The following is a 23,158-nucleotide window of genomic DNA, read 5'->3' as shown; positions in this document are numbered from 1 at the left end:
ATTTGATCAAATAAAAAAAAACTTTTAATTGAATGTGATGTCTTTTTTATTCAATATTATGGGCGATATTCTGACATTTTGTAGAAAGATAACACACTAATTATTTCCTTTTTAGATAACACACTAATTATTTCCTTTCTTCGCATTTTTTAATTTATCATTACATTAAAAAAACTCTTCAAAAAGTGGTTACTAAATGCACGTTTTCATTTCTAGATTCAGTTTTTGTAATAAATAATATCGGATATTAAAAGCCATGTATAGCTAAAAATATAATGAAAATTTCTACAGAAAATAAAACCAAAATTTTTACTTCATTATTCTTTATTTTTCATAATTCTCAAATGAGAATAGAAAAATCACAAGTATTTTTTCCCCACTCCCGAGAAAGGCATCTTTTGAATATAATTCTGAAGAAAAGATAAAATCTTTCAAAAATTTCTGCAGAAAAGAAAAACAAATTTTTTTATTTTACAAATGAAAAATCCTTCTGCAAGAACACTGCAACATTGTGGCAATGTCGCCACGATTCTGCTATGGGGTTGTTATGTAGGACTAGTGATATGAACACACGTTATTTGAGTTACAACACATTTAGGAGTTCAGTATAGCACTATTTATATGAATGACAATAGACTTAATTGTCTAATAAACTAGACTGATTAAGTGTCATGCATTTTCTCACCCTCTTTATATTCTCTAAAGAGGGTCAAAAACTCATGTATTATTGATAATAAAATATAATTTTTATCATGTCAATTTTTTTTCCGACAAAGACATTTGAAATCATAGCCAATCATGAAGCCCCTAAAATACTTTAAATCTAAGTATTTCATTAATTTTTAATTTACTAGTTTAATTTTATTCACTTGTATACTTTCAAAGTCTTTCACAGAAAACAATTGAAGCTTTTTAAAATTATACATTTAGAAGTAAATGAAATTTAATTTACAAAATTATTTCATTAAGAATTCAACAACAAACTAATACCCATGTTTTCACTGATAGAGGGTGTTATTAAATCATCATGATTAGTTTTAAGTTTTCATATCTATCTACCCTATTGAGTTGTATTGCTTGCTCATAGTTGTATTGCTTGAGTTGTATTGCTTGCTCCACTGGTACAAAGGACTAGTACTAAAAAATATTTCTAGTCTGTGCACATTTTTACAGGTTCTATTCTAATTTTTTTTTAGTTAAGTGAATTTAAATGAAAATTACTGTATAAAGATGGTGTGTTGATATTTATGATGAAATGTACTATTTTTCTGACAAAAACACACATGTAAAAAACAAAACAACATACTATCCATTTCTATTAATTGCTGGTCTAAGGGTCTACCAATTATTTTACAGCAATTTTAGTCAAATTTTAGAGGTTCCTAAAAAATGGACCCTAGATTAATTTTGAACCCTGCTTATCTTATATCTTAGCAATTATAGAAACTTTAAATTAATACCCTTCTCTTACAGATTTGATTTTAAAAATAAAAACACTTTTAACACCAGGATATTGGTAGCTATAATTAATTTTTGTTCTGGAACTAGAAAATAGATAATTTTTTCATCAGACTGATTGTTTCTGTATTAATTCAAAACACCATTCACATAAACTGTATAGGAGGTAATATTAATAAGATAAATTGTAAAACTTACCGGTGCCGTCTTTCTCCAAATTCATCGTGATACACTTCATATCTTGCAGAAAATCCTTGACCTCTACCTCTTGATGCAAACCCAGAACGTTGTCCACCTCTGAAGTTTCCTCTAGGTGGCCTAGGTTGTCCATCATATCTAGGATAAGGACGGCCATCAAATCCAACACGCGGCTCCCTATTTAAAATGAAGATCATAAATATTGTTACTTGGATTCAATTAACAACTATAAAAAAATTAAATATGAAAATGATATTAATTATTGAAAACCTTAAACCTTATCTAAAATACATATTTAATAATTCAAAATAATAAATAACTAATGAGTCTGGTAAAATCAGAGATGTAATAACTCATCAGAATCATATAATAGTTTTAATAAATTTCATAACTCAGTTTTTATTTCTAACTGCACGAATGGATACCCATAAGTTTTCAGGTATTTTTACATTATGTAACCAATTGTACGAATGAAATAAAAGCAAATTCTATAACATGGAAGTTTACACATTGATTGTTACATAAATAGTTACTTAAGCTACTAAAAGAAGAAAAAAAAAATTTATTAGTAAATATATTAAGAAACCAAAGCAGCAAATTATGAAATTAAACTTAGCAAGTACGGATAAAAAACAATTTCATGTCTTTAAATAAACATTACTTTTTCGTAAAGTTGTATATTAAATTTCATGAATTTAACAAAATCTTCAAGTGTAAACAAACATAAACATACTCAAATGTTAACATGCACATATAGACCGTGGGCCAAAGGCATTAATCATTAGTTTGTTCCGAAGAAAAAAGGGCAATCTTAATTTTTATTTCAATAAAAAAATATGTTTCATAGTATTTCATTACGCAAAATTTAAAGTTCAATAATTGCACATTATTTTGTATGTTCTTAAAAAAGTATGAAATAATTTTTATCAGCATTATTTCCCTTCGCCAGTTATGAACGAATAAAAACGCAGGTTTCATAACATACCTCTGACAGCTAACAAATCAAATAGAGTCTAGCTTAAAAATCTTGGTTGCTTCATTTTTGTGTTTGTAAACAAACATGTTAAATGCCTCCATCAAATGTTTTGGCTCTCCTATATTTGTCATATATGTTCTTTAAAACTTAAATTCTTAATAGATCATTCTTTAATTCTTAATAGATCGTTCTTTAATTCTTAATAGATCGTTTTTACATAAAATGTTTCAATATTTTTTATTACTGCTATGCTCTATTTTAAATGATGGAAAACAAAATAATAGTTCTAAGTCACAATGAAAAATTTATTAATCGTGAACGTTAAAATGTTTTACCTGAAATATGTATTTTGCGTTATACTGAAAAATACACAAAAGAACGTCATTCTGGCAAGCGGAAAAAAGAAGCATTAAGTAAGTGTGAAACTCAAAAAAATCAATTGCTGTGTGCTGCTATTTCAAAAAAAGGATGAGAAATAACTTTTGCAAATGCGTGACAAAGATATGGTGGCAATTGAAGTTTGCTACCATAGGTCTTGTTATAAAAATTATACTAAACTTCTGACTGTAAAAAAAAGTTTCCTCTGAAACTGCAGAACTATATAAAAATCTTTTGGGGTGTTTAAAAAGTGTATTTTGGAGGAAAAAATCATTAAGAAACACAAAGTATACAATATGAACAAAATAAAAGAAAAATTTATCAGAACTGTAAAGGAAATTGAAGGTATTGAAATGAAAGATCTCAGGAATGATACTTTAAAGAAAAAAATTTAAAAAACATGCCCTCAAATTGATTTTGTCAAACAAAAATCAAAGAATATTAGTGAATTAGTTGTTTGTCTGACATCAGCTTTAACAATAATTAATTTATGTGAACAGAGCTCCACTGACAATGAAGATGCTGATGAAACATTTAGAGCCACTTAATTAAAAAAGAACAATATATATACACACATTTGTAACTTTAAAAATAATTTAATGTTATAATTTATTTTCTTAATATATAGTTGCTTTTAAACTGTTATGTCAATAGTTGGGAAAAAATTAATAAAGTCTCAGTTGTCACTTATGGTACCTCAACAGAACATTCTAACTATGATCGTAAGCTCTTAATAAAACAGTTAATGATTTAGAAGGAACTAAATTTCTTAAGATTTAGAAGGAACTAAATTTCATCTTCATACTATTCGGAATTCAATATAATTTTATGGTTCTTATGTTATAGTTTATATAGTAGATTTTATTATTTATAGTAAAGCAATTAGGGTAGTAAAAAAAACTATAAAATTAACAAAAAATTTTATGAAATTACTAAGATCATAAATTTGTTTAAAAACATTATAAATTTTTCCTATTCCGTTAAACATCAAATTGATTGAAAAAAAAAACCTTTTTCTACCAATTTTTTCAAGTATTTTATCTGTAGATACGAAGAACAATAATTTAAATAATAGTAAATTTCACAAAAAAATAAATAAATAAATTCTCTGCACTCTAAGCCACATAATCTTAAAGTAAAAATTCTATAGCATTTAAATATGAGAACATATGAGTGAATATTTGGTGCTCTCTAACAACACACGTCAATAATGACTTTAATCTGATGTTTAATTACATTATATTTTTTATCCTTCTAAATTACTGGCAAAATAACACTGACAGACATAGTAAATACAATATTTTTCAGATATTTTTATTATTTCAAACAATTATTTCCCTCCCTTAAAAGAGTGAAAAGCTCTAAATTAGATTTAAAAAAATAAATCCTTCAGACACAGACTTACGTATATGTAAACAAAGATTTCTATAATTTGATTGGACAAGACTTGAGCCAGCTGCAGCACATGGAAAAAAGGTCATTTAAAAAATAAAATAAAAAGAGTGCAGCAGTTTTTCAATAAACACAGACTAACGTACAACATATGTGATAAGAAATTTATTAATTCGTATTGTACTGAAGAAATATGATTGTTTTAATAAGCTTTAACCTTTCCTCCCTCATGATTAGAACAAAGTATCCTTTTTATTAACGATATTGAGCATTCGACCCACAGCCTAATAGTCTTATTTCACTAATTCATAAAGAAAGAAAAAAATGCATCAAAAATTAATGACAGTAAAAAATTAATATACAAAAAAATTCTTTACCTTTCATCATTTCTTAGAACTTCAAATTCAGGTCCTCTTCTTTCACGTCTTTCCCAGGGTCGAGTACCATCACCAGGGATTAACTGACCAGACATCTCTAGCTTATCAAAAAATGTAGTCTGGCACTCTCGACTAGCAAAATCAACCTAAGATAAACATATTTAACATTATTATCTTTATATAATTAAATATATATATATTTTGGCATTGTTAATTTAACTTAATATAAAATAATTTATGGCTAGTTTTATGGTTTTTCTGTTAACACAGATTCATTTCTTACTACTTATTCATTCAAATCATCTACCAATGAATAATTTAATAACAGGCATTTTGAAACATAATTTTTTTTTAATAAAAATTGATTTAACACATTTTTTAAAAACATTAGCACTCAGCAAATAAACAATAAACTGCGATATAAATTAAAATAAATTTCCTTTAAAAAAAATACTTTAAGCTAACAAAAAATGTGATTTCAAATTTTAGAGCCAACAACAAGAATGATAGTGCATGAAATGTAATATTCAAAATATTTATTATTGTATCATAATAAATTGTCCACCCATTGAAATATTGTCAAAATAATATTCTACAAGAAATATTCCCAATAAGTCAATATTCGAGTCCTCTGAGAAGAAATGTTTTCTAAAAAATGTTTTTGGTGATTTCTCAATTCTTTTGGGTTTTTCTCAATTCTTCTATTTCAAACTTTCTTAACCACAAAGTACTCAATTCTTTGGGTGATGGAATAGTTTACCAAAAAAGTATTTACTGTCAATTTTGGACACTTAACTTAATAACAGAATTAAATAGTCAATATAATAGGGAAACAACACATCAAAGATTAGTTACAAAATAAATTGTATTGATCTTGAAGCACAGAATTCTTTGTATACTGATCAGTCTATCAACAAAGTATTTGACAGTGAAATGTGTTAAGAACCTTTACAAATTTAGGCAAAGTAATGCACAACACAATATGAAAAAAATGTAAACAAAATATAGGGTAAGAATTTATTAATTACTGTAAGGGTGTTTTGAAATAACTCCCACTAATAAATAAATCATAAAGCTTTAGTGTACAATGAAAAAAAAAAAAAAATTATATATATATATATATATATATATATATATATATATATATATATATATATATTTGTACTAAGAAGCAATTCCTATGATTTGCGAAAAAAAAACTGAAAGTAAGTTTGAAAAAATTCGGCAAAAATATTTAAGTTTTGAAATCCGACACAAAAACATACTTTTTTTGAACAAACAACAAACATTCTACTAAACATTCTAGACCCTAAAATATGGCAGCAGTAACCAATAATATATAGTTCCGATAGTTAAAGCGGGAGAGAGGCCGTATGGCCTTTAATACTAATTTCACTTTTTACATACATCATCTCTCTATTTTTCCATTAAGACAATTAAATGATTTTGTTACATAACTATAAAACTGATTTATCCAAAGATAATTGCAGGGAAAAAATTTCAAAATAAGAATTAATATTTTACAAAATTTTTTACAATTTAATTTTAATTGACAATATTCAAAATTTAAATTAAATCTGACAAATAGTTCTTGAGAAATGGAAAATTTTAAAACACCACTTTTGATCAGCAGTCAAAAAAAGGCCCAAAATTTAAGCAGTATAACTAAGGGTCTAAAATTTTAAACCATTATCCTGCAAAAACTATTTGGATTGTATTATCCAGATCATGGTTGCCCTCATATTTAAATTTGTTCCATATGAGGTCAAACATATAAATTTGTTTAAAAAAAATTGTCTGCAGAGAAAACATGTTTTTGTATCTTATTTAATCTTGTGAAATATTTCAGCTTATTTAAAGTTAGTACTTCTTATCATTAAGATTGCATATTAATATATAAAAATCCAATTTTTAGATTTAAAGTTTTTGAGGGGTTTTTATTTTGCACACTATGTGAATTTATTTCAGTAATAATAAATTTATTTCAGTTTTCCCAACCTAGCAAGAATTATCACCAAGTTATCAATGAAAAACCCCAAAATTGTATAGATGACAAATTTTTAACCCCTTTGAAACAAATGTGATATATACAACCCAAAGATAAAAATTAATTCCCTACTGGATAAATTTTTTGTTTCCAGAGTTGTTTAGGTATTAGGGAATAAAAATATGACTTAAGAAACTTTGCAACACTCTGATATTGAAAATAGAGGAATTCTGTTTGAGAGAAAGCCAGTTAATTTCATTTCAATTCTCAAACTTTCTGAATTTTGAGGTAAGTACAGCTATATTTTTACTTATTAAGTAATAATTGTACTATTTAAGAGAAATTTTGACACATTTTGGATATATTGTCCCAATCTTACTTACCATTAGGACAACATATTCCAATCATACTTACCAGTGGAGAAATATATCTCATTAGTGATAAAAAATATTATAACACAAAATTTTAGTTTTTGTTTTGATTACTTTATAACAGCAACTTCTGGTTTCTATAACTTCTGCTAAAAATAAATAATTCGATGCATTTATGTTATTTTAATTATGTAGGTATTTTTACAATATTAAACACAATTGGGACATATTGTCCCAGGAGATTTCCAGGAAAAGTGGAAAACTTTAAACTCATAGTATACTTATTTTAATATGTCAGCATTAACATAAACTGCTTTTCATACTTAAATTTTAATGCTGTAAAAGTCAGGTCCAAAGGGTTAACTTAAAATATTTTCATTCACCTTTTTATTTATTTTCTTGGTAGTGCAAGTGCAAAAAGAATATTTATTACTTTAGTTGCAGTCAAAAGTTACTAAAATGAGAAGTTTTCACACTCTATAAATCATTTACAAAATGTGATAAATTCTCACATCTTGAAAAATGCATGAATTCAAAAAATTGCTCTTCTTCCTTATCCCCAAAGTTAGCAGGGCTAAACAATGTCCATAAGTACCAAGCCAGTCAACATAACAAACTCTTTACCCATAATACATTAAGGTAGAAGATGCTTACAAGACTTATCAAGGGCAACATGCTTAGAAAATGCAAAATATCTTTGTCACAAAACTCAAATTCATACTCAAAACTTATAATAAAAATTTAACATATTTTCCTACAAATTGTCACAAAGCATGAATGAGAATTTTTCTTTTAAACAAGCACATAAATGAATAAAATTTATTATTATTTTCCTATATCCTTAACGGATGTCGCAGAAATTGTATGAACCAAAAAAAAAGATCTGATGACAAATTGACAATACCCAATTCATAATTTGCATTAAGTATTCAATAAAAAAGGTAATAGTCTGTAAAAAAAAATTATACATGAAAAAAAATTTCCCTCTTTGTAAATGTAAGCATATAACATAATCAAAACTAACATTGAATTCTAAATTGAGTTACATGTTACAGAAGATTACACAATTCAATAAAAACCTAGTCTAGATCATAGCTAAAATTTGAGAATAAGAAAAAATTATTTAACATACTTGAAGCTTTTTCCCTTGTAGAATTCTTCCTCTCATTTCAGAAACAGCAATTTGTGCGAATTCTACATTCTCATAAAAAACAAGAGCATGGCCTTTTTCTCTATCGATCACTGTATAAACAACAATGCCAAACCGACTAAAATGACGAGCTAGAAATTTGTCTGATACAGACTCAACAATGCCATCAAGCCACACACAGTTCGTAGGCATACTTTTTCCGAAACCTAGTTTTATTCTATTAGCACCAAGATTCTCACCATCTAATTTACGCATGGCTTTAACAACACTGGCAATGTCTGAATATTGTATAAATGCATAAGATGAAGCAGATCCTTGCTTTTTTATGTCTATTTCCTGCAAAAAGTAAGTAATTTCATTATTAGTTATAATAATTATGAAACAATGCAAAATATATTTTTTACAGCACAAATTCATAAATTTTAATAAACTACACAAACAATTTTATTCCTAAGCTAATTCATTGATAGATGAATGGTTTATTTCCAAAAAATGTTTTTTAAATGGCAAGAAACTAGACTGTTAAACAACTTAAAACCAACACATAAAGCTGACTGATTGTATCAAAGAAAGTGAAGGCAATGTAAAAAGCTGAAAGTTAGTTTCAAGAAGCATTCTCTACAAGCATTGAAATTTAGCCTTTATTCTTGATTATTCTTGAAATTTAGCATTAATGCAACTCTTATTTTGTATGGTAAAAACAGTTATGTGTGTCTTTTAAATTCTTAAAAATCAGACATGGGCTCTTTCTGAAATAAATTATTCATATGTAGTTTCATTCTTTAAAGGTGCACATAAAAAGTTACACTTCACGTAGTGAATTTCATCCAGATAACATGGTTTCTCTCAAATTTGCCTTGCCTAAAGCTGAAATACTGTTTAGTTAGAAAAATAGATTTTTTTTTAATAAACATGTTTTGTGATATAAAATAAATAAACCATTCATTTATTTACAAAATCAGATCTATGAAACAAATCAGTTGTTTATTTCATTTTAATTAGTATCCAGTACTTTCCAATTCTTCAAAAAACAAGTTTAAGAATTAGAAGATTCCATTAGAAAATCCATATTCAATTATAAACATATAAGATAACATCCATCTTTATTTCAAAATAATTTTTATAGAAAGTACACAAAACATTGAATAATGAAAATTGGAAAGTTAAATACCAATGCTACTTGAAACTTTAAGAATTATTATTAAATATAAAAAGTTTAAATATGCTTCCCTTTTACTGTAAGTTAAAATTAAAGACAGGAATGAATAATCATAAAAAAAAATCTACTTACTATAATTTCACCAAATTGATCAAAGTGTTTCCGTAATTCAGGTGTTGTAATATCTTTTTCCAAATTCCCAATGAAAAGCGTTCTTGTTGCTTTTGGGTGGAATTCGTCTAATTCAGCTTCTAAAGGCCTGAACTCATTATCTTCTGCATCCAAGCCTTCATGAGCAGTAACCTCTATTTTACAACCAAAGAATAGTTTGTCTTTTGAAACTTCTAATGCTTTATCAACATCTTCAGGTCTGTAAAAACAGATAAGTTATTAGTTCACATTATCTGAATTATTGGTTTACCTACATCTACCAGCAGGTAGTAGAAACAAATAAGAATTTAATAAACCAAGTTTTTGTTGTGACGTGCAGCCTTTCTACTTTTAAAGAGAATAGAATGTTCAATTACAGTCAGTGTTGAAATAGTGATTTTGAAGTACCTTTACTCAGAAAATGCGAAACCTATTTTTTTAAAAATTTATTTAGTTCATTTTGCTACAATATACACTTGAATGCAAACTTATTTTAAATTTTTAAAAAAAAATTAATTTTCAAAATCAAAATTTAAGAAGTTTATGCCATAATTTATCTCATAATTCATAATTAATTTTACATAAATATATACATATAATTAAGAAAATGCTGCAATTTTTTTTAATTTTTTCAAATGTAACAGATTCACTATTTTCTGGAAATATTTGGGCTGAAAAAGAACATCTGACTTTCCTTAACAATAAAGGTAGAACTATAAAATGATAAAGTAATATAAAAATGGTAAAAGATATAAGGAAGAAGTGTGAAGTTTATAATATTTGCTAAATTTTCATTGCTTCACGATTTTAAATTTGCTTAAATTTATTGCTCTAAATGGGTTAGCTGATTTCGTCAATTAAAGAACATATCAAAGTAATCTTCGTGTTTGATTATAGTATAATTCATACTTGAAAACACAAAAGGCCAACAGAAAAACATCAGGACAATTAAAACAAAAAATTAAATAAATAAATTAAGAGTTTAAAAAAGAATCTATTCAGGTAGCTACTCTCTTGCTTTTATCCTATGATAAAAAAAATATATTCAGTTAAGAGTCTATATACTTTTTAAAACCATATAAACTAAAAGATAGAAAAAATACAGACTAACCATGAAAAAATTTGGGAGAAAAAATTACTTGGACCAAAACGGATCACGATGAATAACTTCTGATCTAATGATCAGATCTTCACGTTCTAGGATTCAATCTTAATGATTCTAAGAGGTAACCTCAAATATTGTTAAATAGTGTCTAAAAGTTATGTTTAAATTAATGTCAATAGATGGCGCTGTGCCAATCATTTTCTTTCTCATATTTGCTATATTTTTGCTCAGTCTGTATTAAATAAAAGTTGTGTTCATTTCCCTGTAGTCATTTTTATTTTGGGGTTTTCAAAATATCTTAATAGTACAATTCGTTAAATATGCTAATTAATAAGTGCAGACTAAATTTTAAGTTTAGAAATCAAACACGAAAACATAATTTCTCTTAATAAACATACCTTTTTTTTTTGTTCGAGAGATTCGGGTTTTAGAGCCTAAAAATATAGGGGGTAGCAGCAATCTGGGAAATATGGTCCCATAGTTTGGGCAGGAGAGCAATCCAAAATTATTGTTTTATTTAGCAAAAGTCGAGAAAATGTTTAATTGTCAGGTATAAAATTTTTTACATCACTTCAAAGTATCTTATTTCACATAGCAAAATAAAATACTTTAAAATTATGTAAAAATTTATATACCTCACAATTCAAAAGTTTAAGACTGATACTAAATAAAGTAATAAAAAATGTAAAATATTTACTAAATTTTATTTTTTGCATGGAATTATCTTTGGATAAACGAATTTTATAAATGTGTGCTAAGATTTTTCAATTCAATTTAAAAGTTCTCGAGATATAGCGAAATGAAATACACAAAGAATAAAATTAACAAAAGGAGGTCCAAACTCTTGTGCCCAAATTATGGGGACCATATTTCGCAGATTGAGGCTAGCCCTTATGATTTGGTAGTCAGAAATCCGAATCTGTCGAAAAAAAGGGATGTTTATTTAGAGAAAGTATACTTTTGTGTCTGATTTGGTAACTAAAATATCGTCTGCATTTATTAATAAGCATATTTGAGGTCTTCGCCTCGAGTCATTAAGATGGAGTCCTAGAACATGAAGATCCGATCATTTGATCAAAAGTTATTAGGGATGGTCTTTTTTGGGGGGGTGGGGGCTCTCTGTACATTTGATAAACAAAAGTCAAACAATTTTTATAACTTATTTCTTTAATAATGGAAAAAAAGATCTTTAAGACAGATATTAAAATATAAAAAAAATAGCTAATGCTTGATAAGATTTTATACATTCAATTACACAAAGATTAATACTTCAATTTCAAATTTTAAATACTGCTTGCTCTCTTATAATTATTTTATTATAAAATTTCAAAGACATCAATACTAACTTTTTAAAGCAAACCACAGCATAGCGGTCTAACCCTTGACCTATGACTTTCACCATGGTTACTTTTCCATGCTTTTTATATTCATGAAATAAGCCATCTTTCAAACTTGTGTCTGAAATTGAAAATAAACAAAATTCAAATTTACTAAGCAGATTTTTTAATGCACATTTAAAGAAACACTTAAGAAGTTGACGTACACACTGAAAGAGTTCTAATTCTTAACATTAAAGAGGATATTTTTAACGTATTTTTAAAAACAATTTCGATCTTGTATGACAATATCTATTTCAGCAAGAGAGTTTGTAAAAAAAATTTTAAAATACATTATCAATAAAAAATAAATATGATTGGTGCAGCATTCACAGCTTTATGTAATCTTAAGCATGTAATGGATTTTATTAGTCATCAACCTATACGAAATACTAAAATTTAAGTTTGAATCTAGTTTTCTTTGGTAAATATTACTTTTGTTACAAATGTTGAAAACAATTTGTATTACTAGGGAAAACTAAGAAATCATTTATTTAAATTTAGAATTTCCTTAAATTTATAATTTTTTAATTTTTTATGTTAACTTTTAATTTCAGGTAAAAAATTATTTGAATAATACACTTATGGTAAGGATTTTTATAATTTTGTTTCATAGAAAACATCATTTAAAGCCCTAATAAACACAACTATTTAACTAAAATAACTTCTAGTGAAGCTATTTTAAACAGCCACATTAAAATAAAGTAACAATGTGATTTAATTAACAATAAAACAAAATTTGCAACGAACATACAATTATTGATGATTTTTCGGTACATTTAGTGTTAGTAAATCTTTCGCAGTTAAAAAGTATTGGGTTCGAAGAACTCAAATCTGTAGCTTTTCCTGGGGGGAATATCAAAATTACTCTTTAGAACTAATAATAATTTAAAGAAGGTTAGTGAAATATTATGCTAGGAAAATATTTACCTGTGGATCGAACTGGTAAATTTCTTACACATATACCTAACGGCCTTTTATCATCTTTCTCAGAGTTGTTTTCAACAATAGTTGCTATACAATTTTGGGATGGAGTGGACCCTTGGGAATTGTTTGATATACAGTTTACAGAAGTATTTACAGTTGAGGGTATATAATTTACAGAGCTGGAGGGATTGGCAATGGCACTTGACGGCCTATCCAGCCGACTACCCTTTAGATTACTCTGACTTCCATAAGCAGCAGTCCTACAAATTTAACATAAAATTTATTAACATTAATTATGTATAGAAATGTTATTTTTGAAAACAATAAACAAATAAATGCTAATTACTTGCTGAAAGATATCAGGGATAAGAATATTTTTTAAGCATAAATTCCAATACTACTACAAAAAATTTAAAAAAAAAAAAAAAAAAACTTAACCGAGCTTAAAACTAAATGCACGTGAGAATATTTTCAAATAATGTCAAATTTTTTAACAGTCTTTGTGATTTAAAATTAATTTTTTTTAAAACTAAAGAAATTTCTACATGTGAATTAGGTAAGAACAAAGAATAAAAAATCCATCACAAAAAAATATCTAATAAAAAAGCATAGCGTAACAGCTTAAAATTATTCCTTTTAATATATTGCATATCCAAAAATATACAAATAAAAACATCCAAAAATATAACGACACAAAAATGTACTTTCTCGGAATAAACATACCTTTTTTTCAAGGCATTAGGATTTTTGACCACCAAAATATATGGGATAGCGGCAATCTGATACCCATAGTTTGGTCAGGAGAGCAATTCAAAGTTTGGACCTCTTAATGTCAATTTTACATTTTGCATATGTCGCCATATCCCAAGAACTTTTTAAGTGAATTAAAAAAATCCTTGCACATAATTATAAAATTACTTTATCCAAAAATAATTTCATGCAAAAAATAAATTTTGGAAAATATTTATCAATCTGTATATTCAATTTCTCAGCAACTATTCAAGCAATTTTGCTAAAATTTTGTATCTTGCCATGTAAAATTATACTCTTTAAAATGATGTAAAAAATTGCATACCTTATAATTCAAAATTTGTCTGATTATTCTTAAATAAAATAATAACAAATAATAAATATTTACTAAAAGTTATTTTTTACATAAAATTATCTTTGGATAAACGAATTTTATAACTGTGTGCAAAAATTTTTCAATTATATTAAAAAGCTCTAGAGATATAGCCAAGTACACAAAAAGTAAAATTAACATTAAGGGGTTCAAACTTTGGAGCGCTCTTTTGATCCAACTATTGAGAACATATTTTTAAAGTTAGAAATCCGAATCCGTTTAAAAAAGGGCATGTTTATTCAGAGAAAGTGCGCTTCTGTGTCAGATTTCATAACTTAAAATATCTTCTGTATTTATTGATTAGCATATTTTAAGTCACCTTCTCAAACCATGAAGATTCGAGTTCTAGAAGGTGAAGATTTGATCATTAGATCAAAAGTTATTCAGAATAGTCAATTTTTTAAAAAAAAAATTTTTAACACTGTAAATTAAAAAATATTGAATAATTAAATATTATTAAATAATATGAATATTAAAAAATATGAATCCTATAACTTAATACTTGCACAACCTTAATACTCAAAATTAGTATCTTTAGTTATTATATTCTTGATTTTCATAGCAGTGTTAAACCTGTTCTTACAATTTTACCCTTAATCCATACAAAGAAAGTCTCAACAGTAAAGTATTTAATCATTATCTTAATTAAGGATGCATCAGATTTTATTACTTGATTAAATATTGATTAAGGATTAAATTTCTTCTTTGATATTTTCCCCCTCTACCGAAATATTTAGTTAAGTTGAAAAGCTGCATCTCAAATTATTTAACAAAGCTAAAAAATTTGGGTATTCAGCTGGTTATATAATAAGAATTTATTTCTATTAAAGAAAAATGAATAAATAAATAAAAAGTGATATTACGAAAATGAAAATTATTAATACTATAGTTAAAAAAAAGAAAAAAAAAACACACACACACAGGATTAAGACATTTTAAAACAAGAAAATGATTTTAAATACATAATGAATTGTTTTAAAACAGTTTTATATTTCCAAACTCATCACAATTAGAAAAAATAAATAACTTTAGTCTGAACTTCAAAGAAATCACTATTTTTATTCACTTTTTATACAAAAAATTAAGTTTAATAAATAAACTATTATCATCCAAAAGGAAAAATTATCTGACACAAATTTTATAGATAGACTATTTATGCTCAATATTAATTAAAACATATTAAATCTGATTTCCAAAATTTTTGAAATTTTTTTTGAGGAAAAAATACTGATAGTAAGTAATGAATTTAAATATTTTATGGCTAGATATTTTGCAAAATTGGTGCATCCTCAATTTCAATACAAATTAAATAACTGAAGTGCTAGAAATTTTATAATAAGATAACAAGAAAATATAATTACACAATAAAAAATAATGAAACAAAAGTATATTTTTTCACAATTAAAAGTTTTAATAAATATAGAAATATAAAAGAGGTGTTCTGAAAATTTAGGGAAAAAAAATTATGTAACTGTATCGATGAAATTAATAAAATAATATCTCTAGAATAAACACATTTTATAAAAATAGAAACCACATAATATTAAAAGATTGCTGCTTGATATAAAAAAAAAATTTAAAATTCAATTAAAATGTAAATTGAATCTCAAAAACTTTTTCCTTCATTTGAAGAAATTTGTAACTGTTGCAGTTACTAAAATTTCATTTTTAAGATGAATGGAGCTTTATATATTATATATATATATATATATATATATATATATATATATATATATATATATATATATATATATATATAAATAAACAAAGAATTAGTAAAAGAAAATACAAACAAATTTAAAAAACACATACATTAAAAATAATTCAAGTGCTTGTAAACATTGTTAATATCTAGAGTACAGTGGAACTTTGATCATCAAAAAATTTAAACATAATTTTTTTTTTCCTTTCTTTTTTACTTCATTTTATTAACTGCATTTTTATTTCAATCCATCTGCCATTTGGCCAATACTCCTCAGCATTCGGTTAATTTCCAAAAGTTTATGTTTTAAATAATAATGCAAAAATGCAAATTCCACTTCCCACCTCCTTTTTTAAGCCATATTTATTCCAAAATCTAAAATAGTTTTTTTTTTATCATTACTTCACTTTATCTTTTGGTCAATTTAATCACGAGCTTCTACTCTTTGGAGTGGGTTTAGGTGCAATTATTTTTGACACTGTATGACCAAGATTTTACTACATTCAACTCTTTTAATAAACTTCTTTTAACACATTCTGGAACTATTATAATTGAAATGAAAAATTTGACAACAGTTTTTTTTAAATTAATTGAAGGTCTAATTATGAAACAATCACAAGTCACAAATACTTTTGATCAGTTAAAAAATTATTTAGAACATCAATTATGTTCTAAGTCAGATTTGTAGTACTAATATACAAATATGTTTCCATTAAACATAATACTAACAAAATCTACAAAAATAGTAAATCAGTACAGACTAAAGAGTGTGTTCCAAATCATGCAAACTTATTTATTTATTCAAATTATCTAAACACTATCGACTTTATTGTGTAGCTGTTCATTGTTTCACAATATGTACTTCAAATAAGAAGCTAAGATCAACTTGACTTAAAAGGTTTAATTGACAGAACAAAGAAATTAATTTTATATTTAAAAGCAAGAAACCATTATTAAGTTACCCTAACACATGAAACTAAATATACAAATTAATGAAATTTTTCCACATAAAATGAAGTGGAAATGAATGAATGATAACATGAAATGAACTATGTGTACATTAAAATTTCCTAGAAATAATTCAAATGATTAAGCTGCCGCATTCAACAAATTGGTATTGTGTATACAGAATTATCACTTACTCACAGCTGCGTCTCTAATCATAAAGGTAAAATTTGGCAAAACAAGAGGAAGTGCTTTTTTAACATTTAACTTTTAAATATGTTCAGTACATTTGGTAAACCGCTCAGAAACAAGAATTGCCTTTATGCAAATGGAGGTCAGAATTTGATAAACTTTGTTCTTAAACTTCTGTGATTATATTATATTCAAACTGTATACACCAAAAAAATTCTTTTGTAATGTTAGAATATATTGTTTGCACATTTAATATTATTATTTACATAATCAAGAGCTGATACTGCCATCACATTTATCTTTTGATAATATTGTTATTCTAAAAAATGTGCAGTTCTATAATGATCGGTGCCAAGTATGGTTGTTTGAGAGAGATATTTTTCTCTATCATGTAATTTGTCTGTTTACTATATTCTAAGTTTTACTTTTGAGGTTATCTTCAACACTCACACACATTGACAAAAAACATCATTTATATACATTTAATATAAAACAAACTTCTAAAAATGGTAAGCAATAAACATTTATATAATTAAGATATTGACATTGCACAAAATTGCAAAAACACAATTATTCAAAGCATTCACCAATTTTTTGGCTATGATTTTTTGCAAATTTTAACACTGCACTTTTACTTACACAGGTGATCGAGACTTGGAAGGGGATCGTGATCTGCCACTACTATCACTTGAAGTACTACGTAGCTTTGATGAGGAACTAGATGACCTACTACCACTAGAACTACGCGACCTAGACCGAGACCCTGAATTCGATCTAGATCCTGAAGGAGTCCGAGAAGGAGACCGCCGTTTTGTCCTTCTCAGTCTATTTTCAGTCCTTATTGTATTTGGAGATGCTATAGAAGCTACAACAGGTGTAGCTGGTGTGTTATTAGTCCTTCTATTTAACCTTGGTGTTGTACTTGCTGGATCACGTTCTTCATTATATTGATCACCAACAGGATACCTTGGCTGTTCAAAATGTTGACGGGCATTATGGGCACGAAAATGATTTTGATTCCTAAAATTAAAAAAAAAATTATTATTATTATTAAAAGAAGTCTACAAGAAAAGCTGCTTTATGTTTTTACTCCTAAAAATAAAACTTTTTTTAAATATCAAATTGTTTTTAATACGATATTACGGTGATCGAATATGGAATTGAGTATTAACTTTCTGAAGTTACCATCGTACATCCAAGCGACATTTCGATCGTTTGTATGCAGTTCACACTACTGATTCCAATGCGGTTTTTAAAATCCTGATACATTTATTACGATATTAAGACCAGCAGGTTTCGAATCGAACGTTTAAATAATCACTTTTTGACGTGCTTTATTTGTACTGATTTCATCGTGAAGAGGGATTTTTCATTCTTTCCTTTTGAAAACCATCATAGTTTTTACTACAATATTATAACTAAATATGACTTTCAATTCACACGTGTAAATAATCACTTTTTGGCAAGCTATATTTGTACCGATTTCTTCGAAAATTCAAGTTGTTTTTATTATCATTATTCAACAGTTGTTATGCATTCGCACATGAATTTAAGAATTTCAATAGCTTACATCTTATCGTTACACGCGAAATACGAAAAGCTGGGGAATACACAAATTTTTAACCTTTCCCAGTCAGTAATTTTGTTTCATTTTTTGCAACCAGTAGAGTATTTTTTGGGGATAAAAAAGAAAATGTTTACCATTTGATAATCATAAAACCTCTAATTGTTTATTAAATATAAATATCCTAAGTTAAACTATATTCACAACTAAATATTGTTATTTTAATCTTACTTTAAATCATTTTAAGCCTTATAAATTTTCTAATTAAAATATTTAATTTGAATTTATATAACTCAATAAAATATTTATTTATTATTTACTTAAATTCTGTGAACATTACTAAAATAAATTTTAACAATAAAAAATTGCTAACTTTTGTATCATGCGAAAGAAAAATAACGTTTAGATATTTGGAAATGTATCACTAAGTTGACTGATACTGCTTAGAACACTCATGATTTTATAAAAATTATAATATTTGTTGTCAACACATTTAAGCAACAACAACATGCAACAACAAATTTGCATGGAAACTTTATTCCTTCTGCAACCTTTATTCAACCTTCTGCGCAAGTGCTCCTTTACTCAAAAAGGTTGTGCACCTAAACTTTAGAGAATATTTCTATTTGAATAAATCTCTCCATCTTTTACTGATTCAGTAAAGCATAAGAAAAATTATTCATTTGTTTTACAGAATAAAAGAAATAGCATTGTTAATCGTTCAATCATTTTTTCACCTTTAGATTTCTCTTTGTTCCTAAAAAACTGTACTCAAAAATAATTACTCAAAAAATGTTTATCTATAAATTAGTAGAAGTATAAATATATTCTTTTAAACTTAATGATAAAAATGTGTGCTCTAAAAAAAGTACTTGGATGATTTTTGTATGGAACTATAAAAAATCCACAACAATAGATGAAAGTATAAACATTAAACAATTGAATATCACTGTGGTGAATTTTAACAAGATTGTGTAACATCAATTTTTTAAGTAACTATAAATGTAAAATACAATAAAAGATATAGAATAATAAAATGCAATTTAGAATTGTGCAATTTTCTTTACTTTCAATACTGTCATTGAATTTAAATATAATTATTTATATCAAAATTCTATTAAAATATAAAATTTCAGCATTTATTTTTTAAAAGAAAACTGCATTCAAATTAACTTTTAGGCAGTGCATAACATTCATACTTTATAAAAGTGCAATAATTTTACGCTTAATGTTTACCACATCTTATTCAGCATTTACCATTTCATTTCAGCATTTGATAATATTAAATTAGTGCATGTCTTGTAGCCTTCATGCTGCACGACATTTACCAATTACTACAGAATAAATGAAGTCTTGAACCAAGGACATTTTTTTAAACAATAATCGTAGTTATGAGAGAGTAGAAAAATTCAATTCACGTACACGCTTCACTAATGAGATAGTAAAATTTTTACTTTGCATTTCAAATTCATATAAATGTCCCACAGTAAAGATATATCTTACCTTTCTGTACCTTCTGTGTAGTTATTTCCGGAAGCAGACCTGGGATACCTATCTCTAGATTTTGCTCTACCTTGATAATTATCTTCGTCATGATATCCCATGCCAAGGGGCCTTCTCAAGTAGGGCTCACGGTCAGCATAGTAATGACCAGGTCTTTCATAGTTCCTTTCTTCCGAAAGCCTTTAAAGAAAATATATACATAAATATAGTATAGAAATATATAATATAAAAATATATAATATAGAAATATATAATATAAGAAAACACAACAATTTGAATTAAAGAAAACTGATGAACCAGTAATATATTCGGCTGTGCAATTCACCCAAATAATTTTTATTACAAATGAAGAGTATTTTCGTATTAAATACATGAAGAAAGTAATAACATAAACATAAATCAAATAATAATAAATATAACAAGTTTTACACCAAAAAAGCAGCATTAATGAAAAATATCAAAACATAAAACATGTTATGAAAATAAAATAAAAAATATACATATGAATACAAAGTTCTACATTATTTATTTATTTTTTAATTTAAAGACACTTTCCATAAAAGAATTTCACCTCTCCAGAAAAATTGTCCCTATCTTCTCTTCGCAGAGTACGGTCTTTGTAATCGCTAATTAGTTCATAATTCTTAATTTTATTGTGCTAAAACTAGAATTTCCCTCATTGCTCACAATTGAAGTTTTAATCACATCAAACCTAATATTTCAATATTTACAAAGAAAGTACGAATCTGTAAAATTTCTAATAAATGGAAATCAAGTTAAAATTTAAGCGCATGGTTGAAAACATAGAAGGTAAAAATCCTCAACACCGTAAGTTGTAGCACATTTAAAAAAAGTGCAATTGATTTGAATGGATAGCACAATGGTTTAGACTTCTGCTTTGCAACTGATTCAATAACAAGTTCTATTCCTAATTAAAGACAGTTTTAAATTCTTAGGGGAAAAAAACTATTTGATTGAAATCGGAATCTTCAATTCTTTTTAATAAAAGATGTTTTAATTCACTTCAAAATTGGAATAAATAAAAAAGTCACGTAAATTTATTAGTAAATTGCTAAATTTTACTGCACCGAAATATTTTTTCTTTCTTTTCTTATTAAAAAAGAAAACTAATTTAGAATTTTTTTCTGGTAGAAAATCCTTATTTTTCTTTTGTAGTTTAAATAAATAAGAAAATAGAGGAAATTTTTCCTAACTTTAAAATACTTATTTTTTTTTCAATAGAAAAAGCTATTTCCATTAAAAAATAATTTTTAAAAAAATTAATCAAATATTTTAAAGAAATTTTAAAAAATATGAAGATTTAATTTTTTTCTAAATAAAATTATTTTTTTAATTTTAGTAAGAATTTGACTTTTTTTGACTTAGCATTCTTTCTTGTAAGGAGAACTAAGAAAACATTTATCTCATGACATTTTTATTCTATATAATCTCAATCTTCTTTGTTGAAGTTGAAAAAAAAAGCTTAAAGCCTTTGCTGGGTTGCCTTAAAATTGCAAAATAAAGTAATAAAAAAAAGTTCGAAGATGTCTGCAAGATTAAAAAATAATTCAATCAGATATAACTTTCAAATATATATATATATATATATATGAGTGTAGATGGGTCGAACTGTAATTCATCGTCCGTGGTTTGGTAGTACCGCTAATATTGAGTTAAACACGCATATTTCAACATCAAATAAGAGAATCATATTTAATTAGTTAATTATAGGAAATTCAAAAATAATTATAATTTGATGATAATATCTCTTTGAGGTATTAAACAAATGAGAAAACACAGAAATTAGGCAAACAAATTAACTTAATATATTCATAACTTTTTTATAAAACGAGCTGAAAGTGATAGAAATGTGAATAAATTTAAATACTTTAAAGTTCTCAATAAAAAATTTCTGATTTTCTGATGGAGAAAAAAAATTACACGTTTATTATATTAGCCTTAACGGCGAAAATTATAGGAAAGTCGCAGAAGTCATTCATATATTCACAGGAAGATCATGACGAAGTTGAAGGTCAACATGCTGAAGTGGTTAATAGAGTATTTTATTTTCAATGACAAAAAGAGTTTCGTTTCTTTTATCCCCGTCTTCAGAGGCAAAGAATTTTATTCGCGTCAACTTCTAAACGAATACTGTTGAGTGAAATATAAATAATTCTTTGAAATCAAGCAAAATAATTTAAAATTTTACTATTAACTTAAAATTAATTGTCTCTACAGTTTGTTAACGAATATCTCTAGACCAGCGGTTCTCAATTTTTAAAGCTACGGAACCCTAAATAACTAACATTTTCTCGCGGATCCTCAAATGTATAAATAAAGCTTATTAAAGTAATTGAGAATGTTATAACCTGCAAAAGCCCCCCCTTTTTGTAATATTGTAAAATTGGAGGAATAAAGAAGTTTTTAATCATTAATAATCTTAAATTAGGTTTTAAGTCCGACAGATAAATTTGCAGTCCTTGTGCTATATCTAAGTCTAGTTTTGTTTCTGGTGCATATGCACAACCTGAAAATGAACACAATAAATATAATTATGGTTTACTTTGAGATGAAAACTTAAAAGAACTGCTATAAACGTTGAAAATGGTTATTAAGAAAACATATTTCTTTATTAAAGAATTGAGTTATTTTGATTTGAAAAGTGTGATAGGAAATACTAATGCGATATTTTATAAATAATTTGTTTAATATATTTCGATTAGAAGTATAAAAGAAAATGCCATTTCTATTTTATTGGCATTTTACTTTAAATTAACTTCATAAAGGCAACGGAAAAATTAAATGATGAATTATAGGTTGGATAGATATAATCGGATGTTTCAAAACTCATAACTGGTTTTAAAAAGCACTAACTCACGGAACCCCTTTAACTTTTAAACAGAACTCTAGGGTTCCGTTTTAGAACTGCTGCTCTAGGAATAATGCGCCTACATTGGGAACCTAGGATATAATAACAGAGGTGGGAATCTACGGCCTCTAGCTCATATAGTTGTAATTTTATTTTCGTCGCACTAGAGCTGCACAATGGGCTATTGGCGACGCTCTGGGAAACGTCCCTGAGGATGATCCGAAGACATGCCATCACAATTTTGATCCTCTGCGGA

At 26.3% G+C, this 23,158-nt stretch overlaps 1 protein-coding gene across 4 annotated transcripts in view; it reads right to left on the bottom strand.

The window, feature by feature from the left end:
- The window catches only part of LOC107455104 (uncharacterized), a 154,957-nt gene that overhangs the window by 22,530 nt on the left and 109,269 nt on the right, over window positions 1-23,158 (bottom strand). For all 4 annotated transcript variants that reach the window (XM_016072546.4, XM_071183450.2, XM_043040197.3 and 1 more), the window contains exons 3-10: window positions 20,034-20,213; window positions 17,606-17,986; window positions 13,008-13,264; window positions 12,048-12,159; window positions 9,579-9,816; window positions 8,270-8,623; window positions 4,780-4,925; window positions 1,657-1,833 (exon numbers count right to left, since the gene is read on the bottom strand). In XM_016072546.4, the coding sequence (XP_015928032.3) occupies window positions 1,657-1,833; window positions 4,780-4,925; window positions 8,270-8,623; window positions 9,579-9,816; window positions 12,048-12,159; window positions 13,008-13,264; window positions 17,606-17,986; window positions 20,034-20,213 (1,845 nt within the window). The remainder of the gene's footprint in view (window positions 1-1,656; window positions 1,834-4,779; window positions 4,926-8,269; window positions 8,624-9,578; window positions 9,817-12,047; window positions 12,160-13,007; window positions 13,265-17,605; window positions 17,987-20,033; window positions 20,214-23,158) is intronic.

Source organism: Parasteatoda tepidariorum, chromosome 3 (genome assembly GCF_982258835.1).
Source record: "Parasteatoda tepidariorum strain Cologne lab strain chromosome 3, Ptep-v5.0, whole genome shotgun sequence".
Classification (NCBI taxonomy): Eukaryota; Metazoa; Arthropoda; class Arachnida; order Araneae; family Theridiidae; genus Parasteatoda; species Parasteatoda tepidariorum.
Note: the sequence above shows the minus strand (reverse complement) of the source record. Positions and strands in the feature narration are given on the sequence as shown.